Here is a 27,357-nt window from a genome sequence, read left to right as displayed (position 1 = left end):
AAAATACAAACAAAACAATCGTTTTCACAATCAATTAAATTATTATTGATTACGTCCCTAAATACTCCTCCCATGTAGCAAAACCTCACTTATAATTAAAGATAAGAATGCCATGCCCTAGCTACCAAATCCAGCATCGAGGATCTTTGCACTTTTGACTCCTTTTATTCTCCAATTTCATATAAAAAAATTTGGTGTCACATATTTAATTTCCAAGGGTGACCACGTCATTACCTATATATAGCACTATGCTAATTAATTAATAGCATAATTAAATGGCTAAGTCCACGCGTCCATGAAGTGACTCATTTGTTCTCGTCGCCTTTCCATATTTTAATCACCCCATTTACTGGTTTTGGCATCAAGAACCTTCTCAATCTCAAAAGGTTACGACGTCGTTTTCAACCCAATATGATCACCAACATGAAATCTAAAGATACGACCAACAACATGTGTTTCGTTTTGATTGGATAATAAGCCATTTTCCTAGACAAAAAACACACAACTACAACGCACTATGTAGTTTACGGCTCAATGCACATTGCAATCTGAATCTAATAATTCCTCTCTCTTTTTGGAATAATTACCCTAGAATCCACAAATTTTATTATATAATATTGAAATTAAGTGCTAACCAAATTCGCCGTTACTTCTAAATTCAAAGCTACGTGTTAATTACGTTGAACTAACTGATAAGTTACTAATTTTATTTTTAAGGTCAGTAATGAGCACTTTTTTTAAGATTATACACTGTTTAACAATTGATTCTTATATTATAGTATGGGTTTTGGACCAGATATTCTGATTTAAGAAGCTACGTCGTTGCCACATCAATTTTGATTTAGCATAATGGTACAGTTGAATCCGGAGAAAATTGGGAAATTTAAAAAAAATGAAAGTTTTTGGATAAATTAAAAAAAATTAGGATTATTAGTCGCTAATATCTCAATTTATGGCCAAATTATGAATTTTTCCACAAAGTGAAAGACATGAACTTCAACCTACATGTGTTCGGGATTTCTCACAATTGACGACTTAGACGAAATCAAGTCATATGTGGCTCTGTCGGATAGGTCTAGTTGGACTAATTAGACAAAAAAAAAATACGATGGCATTTCAAACGGTTGTAAAAGAGATCATTTCAAACAAATATTGTGACTAAACCTGTCGAGCATATTGAGAACTCAATTAGATCCGATTTGGTAATGCCAACTGCCAAGGCACCGATCAAAGTTCATGGAACATGATCCGATTTTCTTGGAAACGTCAATTGTAAGAGATTTCATAACTGATCAAAGTTCTAAATTTTTACGACCAAGTTTTTAGTTCGTGCGAAATCCATAATTCGGTCATAGTTTGTGATATTAGTGTGTAATAACCAAATATTTTAGTCATAATTTACGCATTAGCGTGAATTATACAACTAAATAAAAACAAATAAAGGTGTCAAATAAAGAAGCACGATTAATAATAATTGTTCTCGTCCTTCATCGTACTAAAACCGTGTTTTTGGAATCAACACTTGCTCAAACTTCACTGGTCAACACAATCCATCCTTGCTGTTCAACACATGGCGGGCTGTGTGAGGATCACTTTTTTAAAATATACATATCTCCAAGCAAAGAACAAAATATCCTTGATGACTAAAGACGTTGGTCTTGATTTCTTTAATCCGCAGATGATCAGATCATCAGCGAAGGCGACAACTCGTATTAATATATATATATGTGAGAGGATTGTGATTAGGTTGTCTGTCTCAAGAATTGGTGACAATACAAAGCAATAATGGGATTTGCAGTAGCAGAGCAAGGATGGAGGAAAGGGCCGTGGACGCCGGAAGAGGATAAGCTGCTTGTGGAGTATGTTAGCAGCTATGGAGAGGGGAGATGGAGCTGCGTCTCTAAGTGTGCAGGTACTTACACACAGACACACGTGTGTGTGTGTGTGTTTGAGTTTTTGAAAATTTTGTTTTTACTTTTTCATTTAAAGAGTATCAATAATGGTCCGACATCTACCGCGTGATCACTCGAACCCCTGACCTATTGGATGGGGAGAAACTTTTTACCAGCTGAGCTGCGTTTCATTGTGTTGATTTATTTTTATTTATTTTTGGTGTCAGGTTTGAACAGGAGTGGGAAGAGCTGTAGGCTGAGATGGGTTAATTATTTGAGGCCTGGGCTTAAGAAGGGCCATATTACTCCACAAGAGGAAGGGATCATCATTGAACTCCATTCCCTTTGGGGAAACAAGTATGCATCTTTCTTTCTTTCTTTCTCAATCAGTGTGTTACAAACTCTAGTACTATCCCATGTCGGTTCTGTAAGGCAACTGATGAGGAGTTTATAAACGAAATAAACTATCTCAATGAGTGTGTTACGGATTTGAGTATCTCATATCGGTTGTGTAAAGCAACTGTTATAGAGTTTATAGACCAGATAAAGACTAAGTATCCCATACGTTGTGCAAGACAACTGGTGTGAAATTTATAGACCAATAATCTCCTGGTGTGGAATTTATAAACCAAATAAACTTTCTTAATATTTTGGAAGGAAAAAAGTGTGACCAACATGAAATTACGAGTTCTTTTGTTTGGTTTGTAACGAGTGTGTATTGACTTATTATAAGTATTTGTGTAGGTGGTCAACTATAGCAAGGTATTTGCCGGGGAGGACGGACAACGAGATAAAGAACTACTGGCGAACGCATTTCAAGAAGAGGAAGTCGCCGTCGTTGTCATCGCGTGATGAGATGAATGGGCAATGCCGGAAGGAAGCTAGGATTGATGATAAGATTAGTGATGAAGAAGGGAAGAAAGAGGGAGTCATGGAGAATGATGGACTAATGTTGGGAAGGGGTCATGATGAATATTGTAACAATAGCAGCAGGTGGAGTTGGTCTGATTTTGACAACTGCTTGAATGTTGGTGGATTATGGGATATGGATGAGCAGAGTGGATGCAGTAAGACGGCCATTCACAATCAGGCTGGAGGCTATTCGCGCGGTGGCGGTGGCGGTAGTGATGCTATGGATTATATTAATGGAGGAGGATATATATTTTGAGATGTATAGATTCAAATGGTGATATGTAATTTTGGTATTTCTTGTTTAGTGGAGTAGTTTGGTTGTGGGATTGATACTCAATAACAGGATTCCAAAACTATGTACTTGTATGTTTACTAATCCGAAATTCAGAATCGAGATTATTACTCAACATTGTGTTATTGCATTTTTTGGTGATCTCTCTCAGTATTATTAACTATTTCAACATAAAACTGAAGTAGGATAGGACTATTAAAATAAAACATGGGAAAAAATGAAATAAAATTGGCCCATGCAGGTCTCGAACCTGCGACCTTGGCGTTATTAGCACCACGCTCTAACCAACTGAGCTAATGGGCCTCTGTTGAAAGTATTAGTGACAAAATCCTATACCAATCATGTTTTAGATCTTCCCTCTTTATTTTATATCGTTCTTGTGATTAGCAGCATCAGACATTTGTGGTCCTCAAATGACATCTCCCGTCTATCAATATACATCTTACTTTTAATTACTTACAAATTGTAAAATTAAATAAAAATTTAGAAAAATGTAGATCGTATTTTATATAGTAAAATGTGAGTGCAATGAATCAATAATGCGTAGACCATTTATTAAATTAGTAAAAATAAATTAGTAAAAATGAAATGTAATACTCATTTTATTGATTAAAACAACAATTAATAATGGATTAATGATTATATCGACTAACAAATTATACAGAAAATATTAAAAAGTGAGTGTTAGTTAAGAGTTGATAGGTCCAATAACTACGAAATGGAACATCAGATTAAAGAGTTAATTAAATAGTAAAAGGTTTCTAGATAAGAAACAAACAATCACAAGTGCAGCCTCATTGTTGCAAATTCAGAAAAGCATCCACAAAATATTTATATTAATCCAAATGCTACATTTATTAGATAACAGTAAGGCAAATGATAAATCATAGTAATACAGTTGAAGAGTATCGAATGTCAAGCTGATGCTTGTTACAACATTTACAGACAACAATATAAGTACCAATGTTTCCTAGTCTTTACCCACCAAACATACCTTAAAACCTACAACTAAAAATAGAATTGCTGCACCCACAATTCACTAACTACGCTGTCACAACATTATCTCTCATTATGGCAAACTCCATCATTTGGAAAATGCTCCCTGCAAAATTTTTTGGATGAATTTTTAACCATAAAATGTAGAGGATTTTCTAATGCATTTTAAAGTAGTTTTGCAAAAATAAACACACTTTCTTTTTATTACCTCAGTCTTTCACACAAGCGGGCTAGAGCATCCGAACCAGTTCTCGAGGCAACATCCTCAATCAATGACGCGTTCGACTGATTTACATTGTTCGCAAGTGCAAATTCACACAGCTCCTTCAAAGAAAATGCATCGGTGAGTACTGCTGAATGGCCACCTCCGGCTGCTAACTTCCTAACCTCCCCAACACACCTACGTGAAAGAAGCTTCGATCAGCATTTGCTCTAAAAGTGAAGACTTTTTTTCCTATAAGCTTACACCATACCAGTCAACTGGAGAAGGGTACCATGCGTACGTGGACTTCTCATTAGCGGCCTGTCCATAGTTATTGTAACCCCATCCGTATATTCTCCCTTCGTTGTTGCAAATGAGTGTGTGGGAATGGCCACAACAGACGAGTCGAACACCGAATGGGATCAGCAAGACGGGCAAGTTGCGGAGCATCATGTCGGATCCATTAGGCTTGCAAGAAAACAATCCGGCAAGAGGTCCAATGCCTAACTGACCGGCCTGACCTCCACCCCAAGCATACAAAGCTCCTTTGTCAGTCAATGCACATGTGTGCACGCCTCCACAGGCTACATCCTTGATAACTATCCCATCAAGAGCAACTACACGTCGAGGCAACAGTTCCTTATCACCACACTGAAGTGAACAGTGCCCGAGTTGACCCATGCTCCCAAGTCCCCAAGTGTAGCTGCCACACAAATATTTAATCGGGAAATGGATGAGAATTAAGCTATAAGTGAAAACCCCCAAGTAAGGCACATAATAAAATGAAATTAAATAAGTGTCAGGATATTCGACCACATGTATTTCCCCACAATCTGGACCAATGTGACAAAATGATGTTTCAATGTGAGACCTCAGAAATTCCAACAAATGGAACTGTGAACTCTGTCTGTGACAATTGCACTCCAAAATGTTCGATAAAATTTTCCAAGCATATTATCCTAAACTCTTATGCCTAATAGTCTAATAGAACCCTTGAACACTTACACCTCGCCAGTGTCCGATATAGCTGCAGTGTGGTACTCCCCACATGAAACCTGGATAATCTTTACAAGCTCGGGGGCTTCATCAAGGAACCTAGCATAGCCTTTAATTAGACGAGCCCCCTGAAGTCCTTCACTGGTAATACCTCTGCCGAGCTGACCATATTCATTATAGCCTGATTTACCAGATCAGTGATAGAATTCTGATTAATAAATGTAGAACAACCATTTTTTAGTAGTTTCAATTTCACAGTTCATTTAGGCTATGATGTAATAAAAAAATTGAAACACAGTACGAATCAAGAAGTTAATCCAGATTGCAATTTAGTATCAGAACAAACCAGTATAATGAAAATGCATATAGAAAAACAAAGGATTATCTTATTATGCTAATATAAGGTATTGAATTTAGGCCGACATTACCCCATGCTTGTAGCATGCCATCTTCTGACAGAGCAACCACGTGAACAGCACCACAAGAAACTTGGCGAACAACCTGGAACAAGGAAGAAAAGATACAGTAGAATTTATTCTACAAGGATGTATAGAAAAAAAAATTCTGAATGTATACAAGGAAAATAAAGCTTGAATTGCCACATTCTATGCATAGTTTAAAGCTGTGAAAAGCGTGATGTGGTACATGATTTGATCTTAGAGCCCCTACTAAAAACCTTTTTGAGGAAAAAATCTAGAGGCAAAATTCCAAGATATACAATTATACACAAAATGAAGCAAGCACATGTCATGCAAATGTGCAATGGAAGTATTATTTAGAATTAACATAAGCATTTAAAAAGAGAGAGTATTTATGATTATTTTGGACAGAGTTGCGTACTGTGTCTGGTGTGAAGGCTCCCCAAAATAGACGTGGTGAATTAGAACCCTGTGAAGGAAAAAAACAAGAAAATTTACTTAGTCACGAAGCCCGAAGAAGTATAATCTTCAAAAAGTGATTCATTAGAAGAAGTTTCTCATATGCACACAAAATATAAAACTGCAATGCAACTCAAAACTAAGTTATATACATTCATGTACTACCTTTTTAGCTCCTAGTATTATTAACAAGAACACAATTATAGTAGATTTTATCAGCCTATGCGCCACAAATAAGAATTTACTTTCTAATAAAAATCAAATGAGCATAAAGTGTATATACTTTCCTGAAGTAAGCTTTACTATACTGATGTAACTTCTACTTATACCGGCAATGTGAGTGACATCAGATTATACCATGCTAAAAAAAATAGTAGGAGCTACAAGGGGGACATAACAAAAATTATTAAGAGCCTCCTTTAAGAACATTGAGCCACACTGCCGGAGTAAAGAAGTTGTAATATTAACCAATTCACCCATTATACCTGATTCTGCCCCCAGACCCACAGTCTCCTTGTTGACATAGAACCATCATTTTCACGCGGTTCAGCAATGGCTGCAGTGCAATGTGCCCCACAGGATACAGAGATTGCAAATTCAGACTGCAAATGCTTCACTTTCTTCGGGTATTTCCTCCCCCTTTCAGTTCCATCTCCAAGCTGCCCATATTCATTGGCCCCTGTCGACAGATGACATAAACATGCTAAGAACTTTCCGCTTTGCCCCACAAATATACTAGTATAGATTAGTGCACCAGACAGAACTTCATACTGACACCGGCAAGATCATGAAACTAGCACAGCCAAGAAAATGATAGATCCAATTATTCAGGAACTGGAATAATCTTAGTCAGAATTATACCAAAATCCGTTATTTACATACACCAACATTGATGGTGGATGCATAGTGAGGGTATCTGTATATGCCTATTAACCAAATTCCGACTAGAACAAAACCTCTACGACAAAACAAAATACAAAGTAGCCATTTTATCAAGGTTATTCCATGATATCAACTAACATCCAAGACAAAAAAAAATTTACAGTTACACAAACTGGACTCAGAAGGAACAAAATTGCAAGTGTGCTAATAGGAATTGACCCAATTCCACAATGTCCCAAATTTCAGCTCTTTCAAACATTCAATTTTGATTGAAAAGAAATCAAGCAATCTTCTTCCGCAAATGAACACAATCAAAGTCCAAAAAGAAATTTCCAATCAAAGGCAACACTACCCCACGTGAAAAGCGAGCCGTCGGATGCGATGCTGGCGGTGTGCTCGCGGCCGCAAGCAATATCGAGCCACCGCGAGTTTCCGCCGGCGGCCGGGCAGCCGAAGAGATCCATCGGCAGCTGCCTCGGAATCCGCAAATTCCCTTCTTTGCCCGACCGGCCAGTTTGCCCAGACTGATTGTAGCCCCAAACGTATATCACACTCTTGGTGGGAATCTTGGCCAGCTTCGATTCCCCCAATATCTCGTCGATCTCCATGTGGTCTAATCAAAATCGGGGATAGCCTATCGCAGTCGCGGGAAGATAGTCGGAGGAATTTCAAGCAGTGATGAGAAATTCCCGCGTACCGAATCGATTTAGAGGGAAATGATTATTGTAGTAATTACGTTGGAAGGAATTGGGGTTGATTTTCGAGGGAAAATATGGTTTATCGCCTTTCCGAAGAAGTTGGCGAAAGAATGGGGCGGACTGCCCGTACGTGATTTCAGATTCCTGCCCGACCTGCCCGCTCCAACTGATTTTTTTGACGCGACAATTGTATTGTATCCGATAAATTACTAGTAAAATCGATTTTTCGACTATCTTCATATTTACTAGTAAAGGTCACCACGGTTCAAGAACCGCCAGTTTAGGTTCGAAAAAATTTTGAACCTGAATCGGCTCGCCTAAGTTCCGGTGGTTCTGGTTCTTGAATCGGTTTAGCCACGGTTCAATGCCGGTTCAAGACCGGCGGTTTCCAGACGGTTTCGGGTTGGTTCCGGTTTGGACCGCCGGTTCAAGTTCTTTTTTTTTTTTTCACAGATTTATTCAATTTAAAATACTAATTACAAATTACACCTTGTAGTTATAGTCTTATACTATCGAATAAATAAATAAAACGAGAATGACAATTGACAAATGAAGTAGAAGTCGACATTGGAGTTGGACAATTAGAATTTTATTGATACAATTATACAAATTTGAACGATATGTCGATATTACAAATACAAATGTTGAAAATTAAAATTACAAAATAGTCAAAAGACTTAAACAATAATAATTAATAAATGAATGATGAATGTAATTTGTAAATATATTATATACATAACATAATACATGCTTGTTAGCTTGTCGTTTGAAAAAGCCTGCCGGAACCGGCAAACCGTCGGTTTTGAACCGCCGGTTTTCGGCGACCGGCGGTTTCGAACCGCCGGTTACGGTTCTTCATTTTTTGAGAACCTGAACCGGCCCGTCGGAACCGCCGAACTTTGTCCCGGTTCCAAACCGTCACTGCGGTTTCGGTTCACGGTCCGAATCGTCGGTGACGGTTCCGGGCCGGTTCGATTTGGTGACCTATAATAACTAGTGATAATCTTTGTCATTGTGTTCGTTTATACGTGTATTCTTTTATAGTTAAGTTATTGCATTTTTTTAGTAGTGTGATTGATTGGTAAAACAAGCTTACTATATGATTTATTTTTGATAGATTAATTATTTCAAATTTTAATAGTATAATTTTTAAACTCTCCCTCAATAATAATCAAATAAACTACTAATACTACTAGCACATATACTATTTCCATTGATTTTCACCCCCTTTCTCATTTCACTATATTCGTTATAATTACAAATAGGGTAGTCATAAGTATGTACTCCTATAAATGTACGTTATTCCATTAGTTCTATAAGATATGCGGCTTTTTTCTTTATAATTTATCTCATAAGAATATGTATTTTATAATTTTAGAACTATTTTCTCTTTAATGAGGTGAGACTCATTATCCACTAACAATAATTTATTTATTTTTTCTTTCTACCTCTATCTTACTTTATCAAATTTGCATTAAAATCTAGGCCGAACTCAAAGTGCATATTCTTCGCGGAGTATAATATAATATAATTCTCTTAGTCAACAATCATTAAAAAAACGTGTCATAAAAGTGTAACAGCATGAATCGTGGCCAATCCGGTAATGCCGACGCTTTTAAATACCAATATTATGATTTATACAGTAATTAATGTTTATCAAATGACATAAAAAAATAATTAAAATCTTAGAAATTGCTGAGTCAATAATTCAGAATTGAAAATAAAGAATCGAACATTTTCTGCGCCGGAGAGTTTCCAAAAGTCAAACGTGATAAATACGCACATTTCGATTCCGATCATTCCACAAATCGTGTATGCTTCTCCACTGTCCCAATAGTTCTCAGCTTCTTCGGATTTCCAGGTTTGCTTCATCTCTCTCTGCCTGGTTCTCAATCTTAAACTAGATTTTCGGCTGTCTGAATTAGTATCTTAAAAACCGAATGTTGTAGATCAATCAAGATAGCCGCGATGAGCAGCAGCGGAGCAAAGAAACTCATCAAGATCGACGTCGTTGCTGACACTGTCTGCCCCTGGTGCTACGTAGGGAAAAAGAATTTGGACAAAGCAATAGCTCTATCAAATGATCAATTCGATTTCGAGGTCTCCTAATCATGTCCGTTTAATTTTGGCCTTATTTGCTTTTGTTAGGATTGTTGAATTTGTTTGAATTACAGATCAAATGGCATCCCTATATGCTTAATCCTAACGCGCCTAAAGAAGGCGTTGTTAAGAAGGATTATTACCTGAACCGATTCGGGCCTCGCTCTATACAGATGGAATCTCGAATGACTGAGGTTATATCTTGATCATAATCCTTTGCTTTTTCCTTTTTGTTTGTTTGGTGCTGATTTGTGTTGGTTTGTGTAGATTTTTAAGGGCTTGGGAATGGATAATTATGACACATCAGGGCTCACGTATGTCGTCGATTTATAACTTTGTTTATGGAAAAAGGAAGGTTTTTTGTTGATTTTTTTTATTTGCTTGGATGTGTAGAGGCAACACATTGGACAGCCATAGGTTGATATGGTTTGCCGGGACGCAGGGGTTGGACAAGCAGCATAAACTTGTCGAAGAGCTTGACAATGGCTACTTCACTCAGGGGAAGTATATAGGTGATAGGTTAGTAATCTTTTTTTTTTTAATTTCGGCTCGCTTATTAGCTATATATATGCACGTCTGTTTACTCTCTAGCATCGGTTTTCTTCATAACTCGGTGTGATTGTGTGAACCAAATCATTTTTCAAGTTTTTATTGGCAAGTATTGTCCATCTACTATTTGTTTTCTCTTTGGAAGTGTTGTTATCACTATAATCAGCCTATTATCGAAAATGATTCATGTTGGGGATGTTAATGGTGGATTGGTGGTGGATTTATGACAATATCATTCTTGGCTGGAGTTGGTTTCTTTGATTATTTTGTTGGGGTTGTCTGCTAGTGAACTCGTAGTATCATTCATTCTTCCACACGATGAAAACAATGATATATTGTGCCTTATGGCGTCAAACATTTGATGAGTTATGCTTGAATGCTCGTTAACATAGCCCCTCTTTCGTTATCTGAAGGGAATTTCTCGTGGAGTGTGCCAAAAAGGTTGGTGTAGAAGGGGCAGCCGAGTTTCTACAAGATCCCAACAATGGACTCAAGGAGGTATAGTTCCAACTAAAAAAACTTCCCATTGCTTCCTTGTCTCGCTTGTATCACCAATTTACACTAGTTCTTTTTGTTGTAAGGTTAACGAGGACCTTAAACGCTACGCATCACAAATCAATGGAGTCCCTCATTACACGGTAAGCCCTGCCTAAAACTCTGTGAAAACACCGAGTGCTATCTTGCACGAAGGGGATGATAACTAAGAGGTGTGACTGTTGCAGATAAACGGGAAGAGCCAGCTGAACGGAGGTCAGCCACCTGAGACCTTCGTACGAGCTTTCCAAGCGGCTGCATGACTGGTGCCTGAACCGAGTGAGGGACAATAGTCTCTTTGATTGTGTGTCTGTGTCAAGCCTCATTATCATGTGTTTGAGGTGATCTTAAACTTAACGTTGGTATTGTGTTGAATTTGCTCAGGTATTGTGCTGCCAACTTATGAGGTTTTCATTCTTGTAAATTGAAGCTACTACATGAGTTGCTCTTTTAAAAATACAATGGACAAATAATTTGGTTGTGGTATTCATAGTTCATTGAAGCTGTGATTTGATGTGGTAGGAAACACATGATTGTTTGAAAAATCAAATTATTCAAATATTTATTTCATTAATTAGGCTCATGTGTGCTCCCTAATTATCCTTATCTACCTCTTATTTAATTATCCTCATATTCATAATAAAAAAAATTTAAAAGTACCCTCATAAAAATTATTGTTGATTTCGTGTGCTCTCAATTTTGCATTTTTGCATAAAAAAAACCTATTTATCTTTTTATGTTTTGTATTTTTGTCTCTATCTTAATAACCAAAGGAAAAAGTCTCAATTGACTATCCTCCTCTGTTGGTAGGAGATTAGTAGTAATCGTTAAGAGATCTTTGTTGGCCTCTTCAAATTATACGTGTTTTTATCAAGAATCAATTCCTTGTAAGCTCAAAACATAGTTATAAAAGAGTATGCACAATCTGTTAATTTATTTATTCATGTCAAGCCCTTTAGAATTGGCTAAGTGGTGGTCTATATAAAAAATCAACCAAAGTCACATTAAAATTTTCCAAACGTGTGACTATGAACAGTCGAAATGTGTGGTGAAGAGGAAATCCGCGTCGCTCAATCAAACAAGTTGGACTAAATGTGTGTTAGATCAGTTGTTAGTTGCAATCATCAATACCATCTGCATTCATGATTAATACTATACTTGATAGTGAAATATATCAAGGAATAGTCATCTACCTCTTTAACTGGAACAATAAGAAATCAACATCTCCAATTGTATAAATTCATATTTTTGGTTTCTTACACCATATCATCAATGGAGGAAGAAGCAAGCAAGCTGAGGTTGTACGGTACCGAGGCAAGCCCGTTTGTTCGAAGAGTGATATGGGCACTCAAACTCAAAGGTCTCGACTATGACTATGTCGAAGAAGATCTTTCCAACAAGAGTCACGCCCTTCTCCGCTACAATCCTGTCCACAAGAAGGTCCCGGTTCTCGTCCACGATGGGAAGCCCGTCGCAGAGTCGACCGTGATCCTCGAATACATTGAGGAAACATGGCCCGACCGCACTCCCTAAAGATCCTTACGAGCGAGCCATGGCTCGTTTCTGGATCGCCTATGGAGATCAAAAGGTAATTAGATTGAGTGGGATGAATTCTCCCCTCATTGTTCTTGTTTTGGAGGGAACTAATATTTCATTTATCTCATGATCGTGCGCACAGGGCTACGCATTTCAAAGCTTCATTGCGTGCTTGGAGGAAGACAAGGAGAAGGCGGCGGAAGACCTGCTGGAAATATTCAAGATCATTCAAGACAATGCGTTGGGAGATAAAAAGTTCTTCGGTGGGGACACGGTTAGTTTGGTGGACTTGTGTTATGGTTGGATTACCTCGTTCAAGCAAGTGGAACGAGTCGTGGGCGTGGAGGTGCTGGGGCCCACAACTCTTCCGCGGCTGCACCGGTGGATGCAGGATTTCAAGGAAGAGCCTGGGATTAAGGAGAATCTTCCGGACACAGAGGCACAGTTTCCGGAGCTCGTAAATTTAAGGAAGCATCTTCTTTCGACCAAGAACTGATATGAATCTTGATAGGAATCTAGCATTCTGCTATAACAATTCAAGAATCACTGCTACTTTGTAGTACTATCGTTTTACTTTATATGATTAAATCTAGATCCATGTCTGAATTCTGATTGTCTTCTCCAAATCCTCTAATTAGATTAAAAAAAAACACTACACATACTCCATATCAACAAATGTTGCTACCAAATTTAATCTTAATGATTCGGAAGTATATAAAACTCATAGTTGCAGGATAGTAATTACTAATAAACTGAGTTATTATGCATTAAAGATAAAAAAACATTTGTATAAAATTAAAAAACTAACTCACATAAGATAAAGAGGATAATTCAATAGAAAATCACAGACAAACAATTCTCAAAAATGATTCTTTTCCAGTCGGCAACGTCGCCATCAAACACAAGAATTCTAATTTGAACACATCCAATTTGTTTGACTTGTACTCCTTTGGCAATTTCTTGGAAAAGAATAAAACTTGTGTAAAGTTATAGATGGTTTTAAAAAAAAATTAAAAAAACAAATATATGTGGGAATATAAAAGCCATATGTTAGCTAACTATAGAGTTCATAATTTGCTTACCTCCTCCATCAATGGAAGTAAGGCTACATGGCATGTGGGCAAGCCCTTATGTGATTAGAGTGATATGGGCACTCAAGCTGAAAGGCGTCAAGTACGAGTACATCGAAGAAGATCTCTCCAACAAGAGCATGGCCGTCTTGGAGTACAATCCGATTCACAAGAAGGTTCCGGTGCTGGTTCACAACGGAAAGCCCATCGTAGAGTCAGCTGTGATCCTACAGTACATTGAAGAGACATGGCCAGATAGGACCCCCTTACTGCCAGAAGATCCTTACGAGAGAGCCATGGCTCGATTTTGGATCGATTTCGGGCAGCAAAAGGTAAAAATATATGCTTCTATCCACCTGTAATCACAGTCAGAATCTAAAACACAAAAAAAGAACTCAACTTTGGCAGTAACCATTCACAGACATGATTTTCCCTGTACCAGTGTAGTATAATCGATCATTTCTGAAATATGTTAATTTCGTTATCATGCAGAGCCTTACCTTTTTCGCCTTCTTTCTGACTTCGGAAGAGGACAAACACAAGACAGCAGCACAGGTACTGGAAACTCTGAAAATCCTTGAAGAGGAGGCTCTAGGAGATAAGAAATTCTTTGGGGGTAACACTATCAATATGGTGGACCTGTTTTTCGGCTGGCTCACCTACTCGTTCGGATGCATGGAAAACATAAGTGGAGTACAGGTTTTGCTACCCGAAACTCTTCCTAGGCTGCACCGATGGACTCTGGATTTCAAACAAGAACCTGTAATCAAAGAAAATCTACCAGACAGCACAGCCCTGTTGGAACACTTCAAAAGGGTAACAAAGCACTTAAAATCGAGCAACAAATTCAAGCCTGCATAGCTTTCAAGAAAATAGTTACAGTATGGAACAAATTGTGATGTATGTCTGAATTCTGATGTTATGATTGGTATCAGTTATATCCATGCAACAGCAATAAAATAATATAATTGTTATGTGCATACTCTTCTTCACACCAATTAATTTTATAAAAGATTTAGACTTTCTTCATGAAAACAATAGATAAAAGGGCTGTACACTATACAATTACAGAAGAGGAAGTAATTTGGAGGAAAAATTATTATAAGCCATGGGTGTTTATGCTGAATTGAATCAGCTTACAAAGATTCAACCAATTCTAGCTAGGTGTATTCTACATTTCCTTGACCTCGTTTGTTATTCCTCTCCTTGTTGGTGTTGGTTTCATCCACGACATAAACTTCATGAATATATATCACGTCGTCTCATTGAACGCCATCACCTGGAAATCCAACCAAGAGATGTTAGACCGTAAGCAGAACTATATCATGCCACTTCATATCAACATATCCTACTACTAAATTCAAAAGCTAGGTTTTTATTTCTTGAACGATAATGCAACAGCAAAGATTGTTGTTAGTTAAAGTAACCAAACAAAAGTTCTGAGGGAATATATACACTAATAGATATTACATACCCTCCCGCAAACAGGACACTTGTCGCTTCTCTCCATCCACTCATATATACATCCAAGATGGTAATGGTGGAAACATTCTGTAACTATTTTTGGGTTTTCTGTAGTATATTCTGCAAGACAAGGAAGCATTAGGTGTATAAAAAATTTAAACTGGAACACAAATAAAAGGAGGACATTGCAGGGGAGAGGTTGCTTCATAGTGGGTTGACGATATTCCCTTCGTATGGCGAGCTCTAGGTGATGCAGGGGATGATGGATGTTCATCCCTTGAATCACCCAAAGTTCACCATACGTAGGGAATAGCTTCAGCCCTCTGTCAAAACCTCTCCCCTGCACCCAAATATATTTTGGGCAATGTGAGTGTTTGTTACGAATGCAAAGGAATAATGAAAGAGTGCAGTATGTATTTAACCTACCTTCAAGACATGTCGGGCAAACATCTTCATCTTCTGAAGAAGCATTAATATGAGCGTATCCGGTTGCCATTTTGGAGTTTGAGAGCTTAAATGATAATCTTGAATTATAATCTTTTGATCCTTCTTGGGATGCAAACTCATTCCATTTGTGTTTGTTACTCAAGAGTTCTGATTGATCATCTACTCCACTAGTTCTCAATTGTTCACTTTCGTCATGCGAATGACTCGATTCTTTCGCTCTTTTTGAGTCCAGCCTGGCAAGCTGTTGCAAGCGGAAGCTTCTTGGATCTACATCGTATGGAAGAGGTCTTGGAGGAGCGCGGTACATCTCAGCTAGGGAATTATCTAGCGATACCATAGGATGTAATGATGATGCTCCCTGAGTGGATGGGGATAAGGCATTTTCTTCCCCTCTATCAAACAGAGATGCATACTGCAGAATTCAACATTTAGTAAATCATATTTGCACCCGAATGTATTTATCACTCACAAAGATTCATCACATAAAAGCAAACTAATCCAATGAACTATTTGTTGTCAAAATATGACCATGATGCAGGCAGAACGACGTGCTAAGCGTGACATAATAATATATGATTATAGATTTGAGTTCTGAGAGGCACGCTGATCCATAAACAGGCAATGTATCATCATAGCATTACATACCATATGCACGAAACTCGGAAGGAAAGAACCAAGGCATACACAATTCCTGTATGTTGGGCTGTTTGGATTAGCAATATCCTCAAATTCATCCCTCAAGCAGCAACAAGAAGCACCCATGGCTACTGTCGACACTCGACTCCAACCCCTGAAAACCCCCTTTCCCCCCTTTTACACCTTCACAAAATCTACTTGTCCTGTTTTCTCAATGTCTTCAACAAACTCTGTTATCTATCACAGAGATTAGCAAAAGATTAATGTCTACCACCCAAATGTAACTCAATTACTAAGAGAGAGGCCCCCGAGCTCGCAGAAGTTGAGCTAGCTTTGCGAACCAGCAGCCTCTCCCCACAAGTAAAAAACTGTCTTTTCTTATAGGGGGAGACCTCAAACAACCTGCCAAGGCCAAAAAACTAAAATAAAATTGCATGATCGGATTTGGAGAAAAAGAAGCAACTCTCCCAACAACAAAAAATCACAAATATACAAAAGTCGATTTCAAAAATCAGAAGTTCCATACAATTCACCATAAAATTCGACAATCAAAGCAACAGATATAGCAAGAATTTAGAAAATAAATTGCAAGCGATAAAGGTGCAATCTTTTTTGAGTTTTTCCACTACCCTCAAACCAAGAAACGGATAATCACCTCAAAAGTTGTGATCACATCAGCAATAAAAGAAAATACGAAACCCCACAAAATATTAAATTGGTTCATCAAAACGAAAGAAACGTACACAAGGATTGAAACCAGAATATAATGGAAAATAGAAATAACAAGAAACATAAAATACGAACCAATATGAAGAGGGTAGATGATTCTGGAGAGAGAGAGAGAGAGAGAGCCGAATGATCAGAGGTCAATTGCACAAGGATGGTATCTAAATATTTTCTGGTAGAGAACTGATATTGATCTGCGTATTTAAGTAGAGAAGGCGACAAAATTTTGGATTTTGTGTTTGTTTTAATTGCCTGAGGGCAATGAAATTCCTTAAGGATTATGAAATAAGTAATTTGAATAGTTTTGTAACTAAGAAAATTAGTTTGTATACATATTTGTATTGTTATTATTAACATTATTATTACTATTTACATTATATTTTTGTAATTAAATTGAATTGATTTTGTTATTTATCATATATGGTAATATTTTAATTACACAGAATTTCCAGCCGTTGCATTGAGATTGAAACAACTCAAATTGTTTTTACCATTATTTACATAACTTGAAAGCCATACTTAAAATGAGAATTTATATAAAGAATTGAACCATAATATGTATCAACGCATTTTTGTATACACAAACTAGTGTGTCGATTTGTCGAAAAATCCAATTGAAATATAGGAGTATTTAATAATCGTGAAAAAGTATGTAGATATTCTGAATTACGTATACATATATCTTACATGGAATATGCAATATAATTTTTAATTATATTATTTCGTACTACTAATTTGTTAATAGATTAAACCATACCATCTCATAGAGAAATTGATTGAATAATCAAATAAAACTCGGTTGACTTAAATTCATTTTTGACGGAGTACAGTTTTTAATTGGTTTGAAAAATTGACCCAGTCTCCTCCCATGACTTCTTCCAAATTTTAGAATGAGTGGGGAAACTTCAATACCAAAAAAGAAGAAAATAAAAATTAGAAAACAAATCAAACCGAGTAATATGGTTGAAGTATAACTCGATTGGATTTAGCTTTGTCCATATAATTGTGAAACCAATGGTGGGGCCAAGCTTGCCGTCGACCTTATGACTGATTGGTCTTTTTTTATAAAAATAAATAATGGGATGGCTACATTCTGTTGGCATGAGTATTTTTGTCTCTTGAGCTTCCTCAATAATCATAACCACAATAATATTATCAATATAACATAAATATTGTACATAATTATAAAATTATAGTTGTATTATATTTTTCGATTAGCTATAAAAGAGATATGCAAATATCTTCGTGTACAATTTATTTTTCAGAGCAAATTAAAAAGTCCTCTCAGGACTTGTAGCTTGGAGTAAAATTTCAGTAGTAAAAAATATATTAGCTCATATTGCAGCTCGCAATTCCTTTTTTTATCCTTCTTTTATGTTTTAGTCTTTTATTCCAGATGGTATCGTTGAATATTTTTAATCAATCCACCCATTGTTCCTTAAAAAAACAAGGTAAAAAATAAAAATGATACAAGTGAAAAAGTATCGGATATGATTGATAAATTGATGTATAAAAAAAAAGATTGATAAATTGAAAAATATTAAACCTGATTGGGCCGGATTCTTAGGCCCATCCACCGATGAATCGTGTGTGTTTTGTCTAGAAACCCATTGCCATAGTCAGTTAAGGCCAAGAAAACTATCTTTGACATTATAGTCACTTTTTTATGATTTAGGATTTTGACCACGTTGAAATGGACTTGACCAAATTAAAGCTCTAGTGTCAAATTAATGTATTATTAAGTATAGTTTATGATATGACATGCACCATTAAAAGGGGACTTGACCATGTTAAAGCTCTGGTGACCAGTTCCATTTATAACATTTGGTTATGAAAAAAAGAATGGTTATGAAAAAAAGAATAAAGGTCGAAACTGGTCCTGAACATATGATCATTTTATGATTTTGGTCCTAAACTTTATCTTTTGAATTTTTTGGTCCTGAACATATGAAAATTTGATCATTTTGATCCTCCGTCAATAGTTCCGTTAATATTTAACAGTCAACGGATTTAATCATAATTTTGACCAAGTTAAGTAGGTTAATTCTGATTTTTTAGTCAATAGTTAAAACCTTAATTATTTTAGTAAATATATCATATTAAATACCAAATAAATAATATTAAAAAATAAAATAAAGAGTTTGAAATAGCTTCTGGCAATATTTCGAAAGCTCATTCTCTCACTTCGACTTCGACGGCGCCGTTCTCCCTCTGTCACTTTGACGGCGCCGTTTTTCGAGCAGCGACCACTGGAAAGAGTCGGAGATGGTGGTTGCGGTCGATTCTCAGTAGGAGGCAGTGCTTGAGGTCGATTCTCAGCCGGATTCGATTTTGAGAGGCGGGTGCTCTTCCCCTTCCCCTTCTCGTTCTCCTTCTCCTTCTCCATCTAGGGTTTCTTCGTTCGGACGATAACCTAGGGTTAGACGACAACAAGCTTAGCTCTCATTCCGGTGGTCGCCACTCGGAGAACGGCGCCGTCGAAGTGAGAGAGGGAGAACGACGCCGTCGAAGTCGAAGTGAGAGAATGAGCTTTCAAAATATTGCCAGAAGCTATTTCAAACTCTTTATTTTGTTTTTTAATATTATTTATTTGGTATTTAATACATATATACTAAAATAATTAAGGTTTTAATTATTGACTAAAAAATCAGAATTAACATACTCCCTCCGTCCCAAAGAAGTTGGCACACTTTCCTTTTTAGTTTGTCCCACAAAAGATGTCACATTTCCCTTTTTGGAAAAAGTTCTCTCTCACATGAATATAAAAATTATATTTTCTCTCTCCATTTAACACACAAAACAAAACCTCCTAAAATCCCGTGCCATTTTCAAAGTATGCCAACTTCTCTGGGACGGAGGGAGTACTTAATTTGGTCAAAATTATGATTAAATCCGCTGACTGTTAAATATTAACGGAACTATTGACGGAGAACCAAAATGATCAAATTTTCATATGTTCAGGACCAAAAAATCCAAAAGATAAAGTTTAGGACTAAAATCGTAAAATGGTCATATGTTGAGGACCAGTTTTGGCCTTTATTCGAAAAAAAATAACCATTAAAATTGTGTGAATATTTTCACCGCTGAATTAATGTGATTAAAAGTCTAATGAATTGTGTGATTATTTTCACCAACTTTATTTTGTTCTAATTCTTCCTATATGCAACTTTTATTAGAATGACGTCTCACAATATCTTTTGAATATAACATGCTAATTACTTATATGAGAGGGTGTAGCTGAGCTGCATCACATGGAATAAAAACCATGGTGTATATCATTGGAGTTGAGTATAAAGACTCAATCGATTTGGTATTATGTTGTAACATAAATTGACATTCGAAATTGGGGATTCATTGTGGAGAGCTCAAGGTTATCGGTCAAGAAGAAAAGGAGTTCTTGCTGATCGTTGGTGTGACTCGCTCAGTGATTGTCGCTCACATTGGTTAGTTAATTGAGCTACTACGTTGTAGCTATGATTGTATAGGATCAGTGTGTGACTAATTGTGTAGTTTATTGCTATTGTATGCTTCTGTAACTCTCTTCTTTTCATCAATACAAATTTGCCCGAGTTCTCCCGTGGACGTAGGACACATTGGCTGAACCACGTAATTTGGTGTGTTGTTGATTCTTGATTTCAATTCTTGTTTAGTGTTGTTGTCAATTGCATATTTGTGATAACAATTTTAAATGAGATTTATATATATAGTCTCAATTTTATCTCACGGCCTTTTAGAATTTCTAAGAATTACGGATATAACATTGGTCAAATTAAAATGCATATAGTATCCAATCCACAACTAAGACCAATATTCCTACATCATTAGATTTTAAAATAAGTGAATGAGATTAAAGTTACATATTTCATTAAATCATAGTAACTTTATAAAATCACAATGTTTGATTTGTTGCTATTTTTAATATACATAAATGAAAATGATATGATCTTGGTTTTGTATCGAAAATTTCTGGCATTCATCTAGAGTTATGAATAAAAATTTCATAAATACAACTAGAGATGCAATTATGCAATAAATATTTTCATACGAGGGTTATATATACCGTGCATGTAAATTAGTACTTTAAAATTTTATACCACTCACACATTTTGCTCGACTGATTTATAATATACTTTAATCGAATTTGTAGACTGAGAATTTTAATAATATAAAGATATTAACTAGTGTCAACTAAAAAAAGGAAAAAAAAAAAACTAGGGTGTGCGAGTGTGTGTGCATTTGTATGAGTGTAAAAGATAAGTCGTAAATTTCATTTAACTTTTAAATGCTGATATATATTATGAGCCCTTCATCCTATATCAAGACACACACCTCATTTATTATTTTCCAATGCGATATAAATAGTAAATATATCGACAAAAGACGTGTCCAAATCTATTGTCGCCTACGATAATTAAAATAGAATAAACATAAGCCCGTGAATTCACTACCCGTGAAGAAAGAGAAATCAATGCCCATCTATATCATTTCGATTTTCTTTCGATAATATTTTCATATCATATTTTATATTTTAGTTTACCAACTAACACTATCAATATATCAATATGTTTGTAAGGAAGTATGGCATACGAAATAATGTAAACAAATTTTCAAAATTAATCTTTGTAGCACACCGCGTGAACCGATATCAACTTACCATTAAACATTTTAAAGGGCTTTGCAATTAAATAATGGACTAAAAAAACTTGGAATCTTATTCAAATCTTTTACCCATCTAAAAATGTTGCATTGATGATGGGCTAGTGTTATTTGAAATTTTAGATTAAAAGCAATTATGACATAGAACAATTTGACAAATTATAGTGATCTCAATCAATGCACATGTAAAACACACTCTCCTCTTATCATTTAATGTTATAAAGTCAAAGAGTATTATAAAGTCAAAGAATAAAAGCATGAATCCAACTAAATTTAAATATAATCATCTTTCAATGACTTACACTGATTTTAATACAAAATTATTTAAATTATATTAATAGATAAACATCTACATTTGTAGATTTATTAAATTCAAATTTAGAGTTACAAAGTTGGAGGCAAAATTAAAGAAAGTTGCATGAAATGAAGTCACACACATTGCAAATTAACTAAATTCTTTAAATTTTACTACTTGAGCATGCCATTATATTATATATACTCCAAATGCGTCTTCAAAGATATATAAAAAAAAATATTCCCAATATTAATTTGATGTGATAACATTCAACACAGATTCCCTAACTTAAATACAGTTATTTTATTTTATTTTTTTTATGAAAGTGAGTTCAATCATATTGTGTGGTGAATTCCAATCCTATAAGCTTCTCGTGAATCAAATGTGGGACAACCCTATTCCCAAAAAAACTTCAATCAACATTAAAATCAGACAACCAAGATAAGATAACTCATCCCAACCCCAAATTCCTACATTCACTCCCTTTTGCCTTCAATAAAATAACTGCTGCCACCTTCTACCAATGATTTCATTGCCCTTTTCAAATATTACAAATTTGTATGGATTGCTCCATCACAGTACTCCCTTCATCCGTGACATATTGTCCAGTTTATACATTTCAGTCCGTCCGTAAAATATTGTTCACCTGGGTTTTTTCCATTTTCAGTAAATGGACCCTACTTTCAACTAACTCATTACACTCACATTCTATTATACAACAATATATAAATATGGGACCTGCATTTTACTAACTTTTCCGCTCATTTTTTTAATATCCGTGCCCAGTCAAACTTGGGCAATACTAGCCATTATAAAAGGAGCATTCCCATCTACTAGAGAAGTACATAATCACAACTAGTCAGAATGTCTTGGATTCTTACACTCATCCTGCTCACTTCCCCATTCTTGTCAGACGCCAGGCATGATCCCCCCTCCGCCGCCGGTGACTTGCCGGAAAAGTTCTTTCTGCCGCCAAATCCATTGAATCCCGGTCTACTGCCTCCCAACCCCCTCCTGCCGCCTCCCTCCTTGATTCCTCCGGTCCTGCCGACTCCTACGCCGTCGATCATTCCGCCGGTGCTGCCTACTCCGCCGCCTTCGGTGATTCCTCCCCTTCTCCCGACGCCGCCCTCGTCGCCTTCGTTCCCCTTGCCCTTGCCCTTGCCGCCGGTTATTCCGGGCGTGGTTCCGTCTCCGTCACCACCGCCGCCAGAACTCCCGGTTCCTCTACCTCCGCTGCCGGTGCCTCTGCCTCCGCTGCCTGTCCCTCCTGTTCCGTTCCTGCCACCTGGGATTCCGGGAGGCCCGCCGGCTGAGGTCTCTTCTAAGCCGTGATGATGTTGCAGTTATATATACATATATAGTATATGTATAATGATGAATTAATAAACTTAGTTTGCTTGGTTGCGTTTTAGCTTTGCTACTTTAATCATGTTACATGTAATTCTCATCATCTGTATTCGTCTTAGCCAATCCAATTGTTGATTTCAAATATCGTCTTTTACGTTTAAAATGATACTAGTATTATTATTCCACTAAAGTAAATATTTATTTTAATGAAATAATATTGTTTTGAATATTGCCAAAAGACAATATTTTAAGGATCGGAGATAAAACAATTTAAAAGAAATATCATCATCGTCATTTAATATTCCATTTCAAACTTCACAGAATTGATAACTATTTAATCCAATTTCAAGATTTAATTAATTATGCACACTAATTTTTATTATGATTTCAAATACATGATAAAGTCGTGTCACATAATCGATTAAAACCATTAACACAATATGTTTGTACATTGAAAACATATAATCTGCTTCGAAACGAAAAAAAAGTTTTGTCTTTTATTCTGAACAAATTTGAGGAAATAACAAAATTAAGTAAGCAGATTTATATGGTGAATTTATCCACTTCTAGGAGTTATTGGTCTAAAATGATTATTCTTATAAACTCCATCAGCTTTAAAAGATTAATGATTAATTTATATCGCTATAAAAGTTTTATATTAACATGAATACTAAAAACTACTCCATTAGGTCCTATTATAATATACATTTCATCATCGAACAATCGACATTGTCAAATTTTGTGTCCGTGGCACTTGAAATTGAATAGCCTTTCTTGGGTGGTCATTTAGTAGACAATAGTTTGGATTGTCACATAGCGGTGTTGTACTGCTGTATATACGGAGTACACATTACTAACTAGAACTGGCGAATTTACCCTCATAATTTTCACCAAATAACACCATTTGCCCTACTGCCCTAATTCGTATTCTAATGTAGTCAGATGAACTAATTTGTTTGCAGAAACTTGGTGTGGGGGACTCGGTGGAATCGGTGTCTAATGTCGAAACTTAATTGCAAGTTTTCGGAAGAAATCTTTAAACTTGTTGGTGGCCATGGAATTGCCATCAACCTTTGACAAAGATTAAACATGAAATTACCAGACAACTTGAATCAAATTGAGGAAACAGTTTGTTAAACTCGAGATTTGAATACCAATTAAACACCCAAATCTAAAATACAATGGCGCGGAGGAAATCTCGGAGTTGGGTAAATTAAACCAAACCTCGAACAAAATAAATGGCTGGCGCCGTTTTCCATTACCACTCTCTGAATCGGCGCAGTCAACAGTATTATGGGTGTCGACCGGTTGATCTCGAGCAGCAACTGCGTCGAGGTGAAAGAAAACTATAATTCAGCTGCGTTAATTAATTCAAAATGAGCTGCTCTGTGTGGAATTAAAGTTGAGGACAATAATGTCATTTTGTGTTTTTATATGAGTTACTGTTCAAAACCCATATACCTATCACACCAAATTTGTAAGATAAGAAAACCACCTATTTCAGAGTGTTTAGCTTGGGACTGCCACATTTCATCGAGCCAAGCATTACCAAACAATAGATTCCACTAGTTACCATGCACTAAATGCTCCTAACATACAAATCAAAACACACCCTAATGTTTATAGTAGTAGATTGGAAACAAACTATGTTAATTATTTTTTGCTATTTACGTGGATGAATAAAAATTAATGTCATTGACATGAATATATCAATCTGAAATGGAATTAATTTAGTTAAAATAATTATACCAACGTGAAATGCTAATCTTGTTTTATGAACGACAAATTCAAAATTAATTACACTTTCCATTTTCCAACTCAATTCTCAAGCTTTCCCGTCTAAACCCTTCACGCAGGATATTGCTGTAAACCCGGATTTGAACTACGAGGAGCAACCCCAGATGATCTTGGATCGAAAGGTCCAAACCTTGATAAATAAAACCACTATCTTCGTTAAGATTCAATGGAGAAACCACGGGCCCGAGGAAGCCACGTGGGAACGTGAGGATGAGATAATGGAACTATACCCGGAACTTTTCCCTTGAAGGTACCAAATTTCGGGACGAAATTTCTTTTAAGAGTGGTAGAATGTAACACCCCGAATTTATAACCCTAATTTTAGAGCCCTAGAATTAATTGTTGATGACGTGGAATCGAGAATGCTTTTAATTTCATGAGTTGAGTATGTGTTGAAAGTTTGAAAAGTCAAACTATTTGATTTAATGATGTGGCATATGATTTATTTATTGATTATGTGGTAAATTAATTATCTAAGGGTGAGTGAGAATATTAGAGAGAAATTTCTATAAATACTTGTCACCCTAATTCTTGTTGATATTTTCGAACCCCCTTGCTTTGTAAAGAGGGAATTCTATTTCTTCCGGAATTTATTTAATCCTTGGGATTTTATTCAAATTAAATCCAAGAGCCAATTATTTCCTTGTTTAAAGATGGAAAAATCGACACCCCCTTATTTAATAGTGATTTTCGAAAATCACCATGTTGGGAAGGAAATAATATTATGCCTATTTTATTGGTTCCTTAATTGATCTCTTTCCATACCTAGAATTTTAAAATATTCTATCAAATCTTTCCATACCTCAAGAGATCTTGGCATTCCTTATTTTAGTTATTATTATAAAACTCATTTCCTTATTTAAAGTTGTAAACACACGCCTAGACCATTCTCCATGGGAGGATTCTTTTATTATTTATTTAATTTTACTTCATAATATCTCATTCTACTCCGTAAAATATACCAAAACAAAACCATGACTAATTAATCTAGCCTAATTTTCGAGAACTACCAAGCTTGGCACCAAGTCTATTTTTGTTAATCCTTCTTCCCTACTTCAATATATTATTTTAGTCTATTTATTTATAAGGCAAAAGATCTTACCAAATATTCTATTCTTATTACCTAAAGATCTCATTGGACTCTATAAATAAGAACCAAAACCCCAACCCTAGCCCCCATATTTTCGAAAACTCCCTCCCCATACACTCTCTCAATTTTCTTCCACTTTACTCCATAAATCCTTCATCTTTTGAGAAGAAATCGAAGTTTAATCTGAGAATATTGAAGAACCAAGTCCCTACTTTGTTTCTACCGATTGATTTTCTCTGAAAAGGTACTTTTGCTCAAGTGTAACAACCCGACTTTTATCGTCTTGTTAAGGTGGGTAGAATGTAACATCTCGACTTTTTATTTTATTTTATTTTATTTTTTATTCTCGAAATGACATTGAATGTTTAGCCGAAAATTTCAGAAGAATAAAATATGTCATTATAATTCTAGTAAATGAATGCTATACATAAGTGAAGAACAGGGTCACACTAATGGAACCAAACTTTTATTTTACAAGTTTAACTACCGGAACACATCTCAAAAACTATGAAAATGGAATTCAAGAAATTAAAAGTGTACATATAGGTGTGTCCCTATCAATTAGATTTCAGTCCACTTCTTAAATTTTGGGAGTCATGAAGAGGCCCAGCTCATCCTCTCTTGCATATGGCAGCCCACAACTCCACACGTGGATTCCTCGAATCCTTGCCGACTCACTCCACCGCCTTATCAAAATCTCCAACAAAATGCCGTCTCATGTGTATTTATATACTCTTGTTCACACACAATATTCGATATCAATTTCAATTTCAATTTCAAAGAATGAGAAGTGAGATAGAGTAGAGTTAACAAGGTAGTTTTTCAACAATAACAGGTTACTACAACTTTTAGCCCTTTTTTATTTCTTCTCATCACATAGGAATCTTGCACAACTTCATGGAAAACACAAACCTCACATAAGTTAACAAACCTTGATTCTAGCTTTCACAAGTTGCTCGTTCCAGTGAGCAAAATATATACATGTCACCTTAGTTCAGAATCTTAGTCTTCCATACAGCCAAAATAGAATTTTGTTTACTTTGGAGCAAATCGGAGCATTTCAAAATTTATAAAAATAGAGAAAGAGAAAAGAACGTAAGTTAGCTTAGTTGTGCAAAGGTGAAACGACTCGGGAAGAAGAATTTCCTTGACGGAGTGGCTGCCCACGAACTCCGAACAGCGGCCCTGTTAGGAAGGCTCAGGGGCGGCGTGGTTTAGAACGGGTTGGGGTAGCGATGGGAGACGGCGATGGCGATGTGAACCGCCAGGCGCGGCGGCGCCGATTTCGGAGTGAGAAAGAGAGGGAGATAGGAAATTGGGGCTGAATCGTGGAGGAGAGGCAGCGACCGGTGAGCGCGT

The 27,357-nt window shown here is 36.2% G+C and overlaps 5 protein-coding genes, 1 non-coding gene and 1 pseudogene across 7 annotated transcripts; 4 read left to right on the top strand and 3 right to left on the bottom strand.

Annotated features, from left to right (window-relative positions):
- Positions 1-1,653: 1,653 nt before the first annotated feature.
- On the top strand, positions 1,654-3,211 carry LOC125207304 (MYB-like transcription factor EOBII). Its single transcript, XM_048106585.1, has 3 exons — positions 1,654-1,912; positions 2,120-2,249; positions 2,637-3,211. The coding sequence occupies exons 1-3, from the start codon at positions 1,786-1,788 to the stop codon at positions 3,058-3,060; spliced, it is 681 nt and encodes a 226-aa protein (XP_047962542.1). The 5' UTR covers positions 1,654-1,785; the 3' UTR covers positions 3,061-3,211.
- Positions 3,212-3,325: 114 nt separating this feature from the next.
- On the bottom strand, positions 3,326-3,399 carry TRNAI-AAU. Its single transcript has one exon. It is a non-coding gene; the product is annotated as a tRNA-Ile (tRNA).
- Positions 3,400-3,903: 504 nt separating this feature from the next.
- Positions 3,904-7,913, bottom strand: LOC125207303 (ultraviolet-B receptor UVR8). The gene is made up of 8 exons (XM_048106584.1): positions 7,403-7,913; positions 6,654-6,847; positions 6,131-6,178; positions 5,719-5,791; positions 5,300-5,471; positions 4,566-4,997; positions 4,301-4,492; positions 3,904-4,198 (listed from the first exon to the last, which is right to left on the bottom strand). The coding sequence occupies exons 1-8, from the start codon at positions 7,656-7,658 to the stop codon at positions 4,156-4,158; spliced, it is 1,410 nt and encodes a 469-aa protein (XP_047962541.1). The 5' UTR covers positions 7,659-7,913; the 3' UTR covers positions 3,904-4,155.
- Positions 7,914-9,448: 1,535 nt separating this feature from the next.
- LOC125207984 (uncharacterized protein YwbO-like) lies at positions 9,449-11,417 on the top strand. Its single transcript, XM_048107514.1, has 8 exons — positions 9,449-9,609; positions 9,698-9,848; positions 9,923-10,042; positions 10,116-10,162; positions 10,242-10,367; positions 10,811-10,895; positions 10,979-11,035; positions 11,120-11,417. The coding sequence occupies exons 1-8, from the start codon at positions 9,563-9,565 to the stop codon at positions 11,192-11,194; spliced, it is 708 nt and encodes a 235-aa protein (XP_047963471.1). The 5' UTR covers positions 9,449-9,562; the 3' UTR covers positions 11,195-11,417.
- Positions 11,418-11,552: 135 nt separating this feature from the next.
- LOC125207987 lies at positions 11,553-13,073 on the top strand (annotated as a pseudogene).
- A 439-nt stretch (positions 13,074-13,512) lies between these two features.
- On the top strand, positions 13,513-14,517 carry LOC125207986 (glutathione transferase GST 23-like). The gene is made up of 2 exons (XM_048107518.1): positions 13,513-13,869; positions 14,030-14,517. Exons 1-2 carry the CDS (start codon positions 13,561-13,563, stop codon positions 14,396-14,398), a joined length of 678 nt encoding a protein of 225 aa, XP_047963475.1. The 5' UTR covers positions 13,513-13,560; the 3' UTR covers positions 14,399-14,517.
- Positions 14,518-14,617: 100 nt separating this feature from the next.
- LOC125207985 (E3 ubiquitin-protein ligase At3g02290-like) lies at positions 14,618-17,013 on the bottom strand. 2 transcript variants are annotated; one of them, XM_048107516.1, is made up of 5 exons: positions 16,889-17,013; positions 16,094-16,486; positions 15,428-15,860; positions 15,012-15,121; positions 14,618-14,816 (listed from the first exon to the last, which is right to left on the bottom strand). In XM_048107516.1, the coding sequence occupies exons 2-5, from the start codon at positions 16,208-16,210 to the stop codon at positions 14,790-14,792; spliced, it is 687 nt and encodes a 228-aa protein (XP_047963473.1). In that variant the 5' UTR covers positions 16,211-16,486; positions 16,889-17,013; the 3' UTR covers positions 14,618-14,789. The 2 variants fall into 2 exon arrangements, with proteins under 2 accessions (XP_047963473.1, XP_047963474.1); XM_048107517.1 differs by having other exon boundaries at positions 16,094-16,321; positions 16,889-16,982.
- Positions 17,014-27,357: the final 10,344 nt, after the last annotated feature.

Source organism: Salvia hispanica, chromosome 2 (genome assembly GCF_023119035.1).
Source record: "Salvia hispanica cultivar TCC Black 2014 chromosome 2, UniMelb_Shisp_WGS_1.0, whole genome shotgun sequence".
Classification (NCBI taxonomy): domain Eukaryota; kingdom Viridiplantae; phylum Streptophyta; class Magnoliopsida; order Lamiales; family Lamiaceae; genus Salvia; species Salvia hispanica.
This window is presented reverse-complemented; position numbering and strand designations above follow the sequence as displayed.